This window comes from Hyaena hyaena, unplaced genomic scaffold (genome assembly GCF_003009895.1).
Source record: "Hyaena hyaena isolate Hyena2069 unplaced genomic scaffold, ASM300989v1 scaffold_0, whole genome shotgun sequence".
Taxonomy (NCBI): domain Eukaryota; kingdom Metazoa; phylum Chordata; class Mammalia; order Carnivora; family Hyaenidae; genus Hyaena; species Hyaena hyaena.
The window spans coordinates 3,125,154-3,131,153 of record NW_024080632.1 but is presented as its reverse complement, the minus strand read 5'-3'; the positions used below and the strand labels follow the sequence as shown (position 1 = coordinate 3,131,153).

The 6,000-nt window shown below is 51.7% G+C and overlaps 1 protein-coding gene across 1 annotated transcript in view; it reads left to right on the top strand.

Moving 5' to 3' along the window:
• The first annotated feature begins 3,061 nt into the window (after nucleotides 1-3,061).
• The window catches only part of HIP1R (huntingtin interacting protein 1 related), a 28,629-nt gene continuing 25,690 nt past the window's right edge, over nucleotides 3,062-6,000 (top strand). Inside the window, exon 1 of the mRNA XM_039240806.1 lies at nucleotides 3,062-3,222. Coding sequence (XP_039096737.1) covers nucleotides 3,130-3,222 — 93 coding nt within the window. The 5' untranslated portion in view covers nucleotides 3,062-3,129. The remainder of the gene's footprint in view (nucleotides 3,223-6,000) is intronic.

Below are 6,000 nucleotides of genomic sequence, written 5' to 3'. Positions count from 1 at the left end.
TATTTGAGAGAGACAGCGTGAGCAGGGGAGGGTCAGAGAGAGAGGGAGACACAGAATCCGAAGCAGGCTCCCGGCTCTGAGCTGTCAGCACAGAGCCCAACGGAGGGCTCGAACCCACGACCTGTGAGATCATGACCTGAGCAGAAGTCAGATGCTTAACCGCCTGAGCCACCCAGGTGCCCCGACGTTCTTCCATTTTAAGAGGAGGCAACTAAATGGTGAAACAATTTGCCTGCCAGAAGCTACCTCAGCCATCAGAAGAGACTGGTGTAGGGGCCCCTGCGCGGCTAAGCGTCCAACTTCTGAATTTAGCTCAGGTCACGATCTCACAGCTTGTGAGTTGGAGCCACACACTGGGCTCTGTGCTCACAGGGCGAGCCTGCTTGGGATTTTCTCTCTCTCTCTCTCTCTCTCTCTCTCTGGCCCTCTGCTCTCTCTCTCAAAAATAAATAAATAAAAATTTGGAAAAAGATAAAGAGACTAGTGTAAGGGTACTTTTACAATTAGTGGACAGATCCTCTAAACAAAAATCGAAATATCCCACAAGAAAGAAATTCTGATTCAAGAGAATACATGAACACTAATAACAGTTTTACCTAAAAAGTTGTAGTAGAAAAGCATGGACTTGAGAGGCTCTGTGGGGTAAGGTTGGTGCAGACTAAGAAACCAGACATATTAATCACAGCAGGCAAGGTAGGTTAAAAACCAGAGTGGTTTTTGCGGAGAGTTTATCAAATGAGGAGGGCACATTAATCAGGCCTGTAAAGGATGATTTCTGGGTTCTCAGCCAAATGCACACTTAGGACATTTAACAACAACAACAACAACAAACCAAAATAATTTGAACACCTAGTAAGTACTGCTTTGCTGGCTGCTGGGGAGACAACAGTGAGCAAAGCAGACTGACTCCTTGTTTACAGCGGAGGAGACAGACCTTAATTAATCACAAATAGGTCATGAAAAACTGGTAAGTGCTATGAAATAAAGCTGTGAGCTACTGTGACAGCATACATCAGGGGCGCAGGTCAAGGGTGGAGGCTTCAGTACTTACATGAACTAAGAGCTGAAAGATAAGTAGATGCTTACCAGCAAACAGGAAGAGGAAGAGCATTCCTGACAATGGTAATAGCATGTGCAAAGGCCCTGAGGTGGAAAGGAGCATGATGCATTTTCAGACCTGGTGAACCAGGACGGCACAAGATGAAGCTGGACGGAGAGGTTGGGGCCAGAACGTACATACGTGTCAGTGAGGCAATGTGGGGATTGCAGCCCCATCATCTCAGTAAGCCCGATGATGTAATCTCTACTGTTCATCTTCTTGGGGCTTCCTTGAAATGGGTCTCATTCTTATGCCAAATCCTTTGTCTTTATAATAGCCTCCAGAAAGCATGAAACAGGCCTGAGATACAGCAAAGTGGCACCCTCATGCTGATGACAGGGAAAATTTCAGGCAACCGGTGACAGGGCCAGCTCTGCTGCCTCAAGGTGTTACCAGAGATGAGCATCGACAAATTCAGAGTGCGGAAGCTTATATCCTGTGTCTCAGGCTGCTCATTTTATAAATCTAGGCCATATGTGGAAGTGCACCAAATTATGGGGGGGGGGGTTATTTACTCACGTTTTCAGCCCTTGATTTCACACGTATTTATTGAACATTGCTAATGTGCCAGGCACTCTGCTGGGCACTGAGGTTTTAAAACTCAGTAAAGTGGGTGGCCCTTGCCCTCCAGGAGTTCAAAAGCTTATGTACAAGCAGATAAATTGTAATTCATTAGAGATATTTTATCAAAGTGCCCTAGGATCCCAGTAATAAACCATTCTTAAAAAGAGAGGTAGTCGGTTGCTAATGTTAAGCAACTGTGGCAGATGTTTCTAGACCCAGGGGGGGTTGTTGTCTGGTTTGAAAGAAGATGCTGTGTTAAGTATGAAGTTCACAGGATAACTTGCTTTTGTTCGACGTGGGAAACGGAGTCTGAGAAACAGCTGGTCTGGAGCCAGCAAGCCCCTTTACGGGTCTTTATCCGACCACAGCTGTTGACTAGGGTGCTGGGGTTTAAAAACGAAAGAGTACATGTAAAGTCTTTAGCTCAGTGCCTGGCGAATAATAAGCATCCGGTAAATATTAGCCATTGTCATTTTGGTGAAGATACTCTTCAGGGATTGGGATTAGGTAAAAGCAAGGTTAATTTCTCTCCGGTGGAGTCAGAGAAGAGCCTTGTCAAACAGGTTTAAGTACCCCCTGTCAGCTATGGGGCAGGCAGAGAGCGATCAGGGAAGTTACAGAAAGGGGGACCACCTTCAGGCATCCTCTCCCGCATCAAGGGGAGTCCTGTGTTGGGTGACTTCACATCTGCATTCTGAGAGGAAAACTGAGGTTCACAGAAACAAAATGACCATTTGATAGCATACACTTGGGAGAACTGTGATTTTTTTTTTTTACTTCAGTCTTGTGACTGATCATTTAAAAAGCAAGCCAATGATAACAATGTTTTTTTTGAAGTCCCAGCGACCTCCGGCGGCATGCACTTTGATGGCCCAGCGCTGTGTTGTGTTCAGATCTGCACACGGGAGGTCCCAGCCCTGCCCGCCCTCTTCCCGTTGCTGGGCTCTGGCAAGGTGTCCGCCTGCGGAGTCTGCAGACTCCGAAGGCTGACCCCACAGCCCCGCGCTGAGATGCACGAGAGGGGAGGGCTTACTTGCATGCATTCTGACACATAAATTAATATTAGACTAAAAAGGGGGGAAAATGTCTAGTTGTGCTTCCATTGGTCAGATTCACTGAGGTCAAGTCTTCTCCAGTGAGCCATATTCCTGCTCCAGTGTAGACGGGACTTAGTAAGTGCTGAGCGCAGGTTGTAGGGAAGGGACTCGGCCCAGGGGGCTCGGCCGAGGTGCGCAGGGGCTGGGGGGCCTTGCGGGGCTCCGCCCGCCGAGGGGGCGGGGCCGGGGCGGGGCGGGGGCGGGCCAGGGAGGCCAGCGGCGGCCGGGGCGGGGAGCAGGGGCGGGGAGCAGGGGCGGGGCGGCCGGGCGCCCCGAGGCGGCCTCGCGGTGCCTAGGCTGGGGCGGGCGGCGGTGACGCGCTCAGTCGCGCGGAGCCGGGCCGGGAGCGCGGACGGCGACGGCGGCAGGATGAACAGCATCAAGAGCGTGCCGGCGCGGGTGCTGAGCCGCAGGCCGGGCCACAGCCTGGAGGCCGAGCGCGAGCAGTTCGACAAGACCCAGGCGAGCGGCGGGGCCGCGGGCGGGGTGGGGGGGGGTGCCCCTTTCCCCGTCCCCTCGGGCCGCCCCCGGCCACCCTGCGCCCCGGCCGCCGTCCCCCCCACCCCCCAGCCGCCCTGCGCGCAGGTGAACCGGAAGCGCGCGCCGGCGCCGGGGCCGAAGGGGCCGGGGCGCCGGAGGCCGCCCGGGGACTGAGGTGGCGGGGGGTGGGGGTGGGGTGGGGACCGGGAGCTCCGGTTGGGGGACCCGGGGAGCGAGGTGGCGGGCGACCCAGGTGGAGGGGGCCGAGGTGGCCCGGGAGCGGGGTGGCGGGCGACCCAGGTGCGGGGCGGGGCAGGATGCGCGATGTGCCAGGTGGGGTCAGGTGTGCCCTGGCCTCGGTGCGCCTCCCGGCGGGGCCTGGCTGCACTTCGGTGCCGCGGCCGGGCCGCCCCTCCCCGGCGGGCTCCAGCCACCTCGTTCCAGGCCGCGTGAAAATGCCCCCCGCTCGCGGAGGCAGAGCATTTCCTTGAAGGAGACTCCCAGTTTCCTCCTCGCCCGAGCTGTTTTCCAGGGCCGCACAGTATCTTATTATGTGTCGCGCGAAAAGTTTCACGTATGTAGCCAGACTTGTTTGCCTGAGCGCTGGCCCACATATAAATAGGTTCACACCCCCTTATTAAATACCGGCGCCTGACAGACAGAAACTTCCTAGGGCTCCCTTCCTGCACTTCCCACGCGCCTATCCTGGGAAGGTTATTTTCAAAATTCAGCAATGGCGCGGGTGTGTGTTTGTACATGTGTTCGCGCTGAGAACACAAAACGCAGTCGCTGCTGTGCTTCTGGCTTTCTGTTCCTTTTTATTTTACGAATACTGAGGTGTTCTTCTGCCCGGGGGGGAGGGGAGAGCACAGTCATTTGCCAAAATAAGTCAACCAAGACTGAAATAGCAGAAACATTTTACTTTAGAAATAAAGGAAGCCGAAAGGACCCCTCGTGGCCCCGTCTGGAGCGGTGTGGTGACATTTGTGGCTGCTGTAGCAAGTTCCTTCCCACCTGTCCCTGCCCATAGCAGTGACTTCCGCGGTTGCTTTCAAATCAAGTTTATCTACATGCAGTCAACAACAGCTTTCATTTTGAAATAAGGGAAATCCAGGGGGACCGTCTAACCTTGGTGCTTATGATTTACAGTGGAAACGATAATAAAATTTGGGGACACCAAGGCTTTATGAAAACCGAGTGCTGGAACCCATCTGTCCGAAAATTATTAATTTATCCTTGTGATGATGATGTGATCATCATCATCTGGCCTCTTTTCAGTGGGGACAGCCCATCATAAAAACAGAAGTGGTGTTTAATTTAAAGTCATTAATACATAATTGTGCCAGGAGCATGTGCAAGGATGAAGAGGAAAATTTAATTGGCAGATGGAATCCGGGTTTTGTCATAAGCTTTATTTATGCACAGGTTTTTAGATTTTTCTCCCCATGCTTTTGAGGAGCTATAAGGAGGTCTGATTGCTACAGAGAGGAAGTGGAATTTAAAGGGCCAGTTTTACTGATCTTACTCGTTACTATAAGCCAAGGGCAACCTTCTTTAATGTCAAGGAGAAAGAATCTCTGATAGAGGTCTGAATATTATAGTGGTTGGTTCGGTAAACAAGAAAGTGTTTTGTTTCCATTAGTTGGGTTTTTCTTAAGATCTGAGAGGGTTACTTAATATTGAATAACTTTGTAATGGACGCATCTCATAGGATTTACCCTTTCCTGACCTCTTTTTTTCTGGAAAGATGGAGTTTGGGTTCAGCGTCTGGGTTTGCTGGTCTTCAGAGCGGCTTACTGAAGGCTGTAGGATAAAGGTTTTTTGCATGGTTAATATTTAATTAGCTCGGTCCCAGAAATATCCAGTGAGCTGCTAGCTAGGCCCCGTTCGTGGAAAGGACCCAGAAAGCTGACGTTGGGGCTTACATGTCTCCTTGTGGACAGGAAATAGCATGTGCACTTCACGGGTCCACCTTCCCTTTGGAACACACTGCCTCTGTCTTCATGTTGACCACTGTGCCCTGGGTTTCGGGCGAGCACTTTAGCTTGCTTGGAATTTGTCATGGCCATCTCCCAGTCTCACCTTTGTCCTTGGGCTCCTGGATCAGGAGTAGGAAAAAAGCTCCCATATTAGCTTTCCCGACAGGCCACACCCTGTTTTGCAAAGGTCCCTTCCCCACCCCAGTCGGGAGCGTTCAAGGAGAGCAGTCACACTTCCTCTGTGTTGGCTGGTGTTTGTGATTGTTGCCTGCTGTGTGTGAGTGTGTATATAATCCCAGGGGAGAGTCCAGAAAGCGGGTCTATTCTTCCCCAGGACTTTAGCCCTTTTGGTGATAAAACCCCTTTTCAAAATAGAGATGACACCGTAGTAGTGGCTTTTCGTTGTTGTAATAACATTCTCCAGAATACTCCAGAATACTGTGCACCTGCATTCTGACCCTGAAAAGAGCCTGTGGCGTTAAAAAGATGGCATGTCATGGAAAACACTTAACAGGTAGACCCGAGTGCTGCTAGCCTGTGTCCCTGGGGAAGCCACTTAGCTCTTGAATCTGTCTCCTCATCTGTATATTGATGTTGCACCTGCCTCCTATGGCTGCCTAAGGTACAGAGAAACACTGGTAGGCTGCCCCTCGAAGACGGCCACGTCCAAATTCCTGGAACCTGTGAATGCGTCATGGTGCTTGGTGAGAAGATGCTGATCAGCTGGCCTTAAAATAGGCCCCTTATCCTGGCTTTGCCAGGTGGGCCCAGGCCTTTAAAT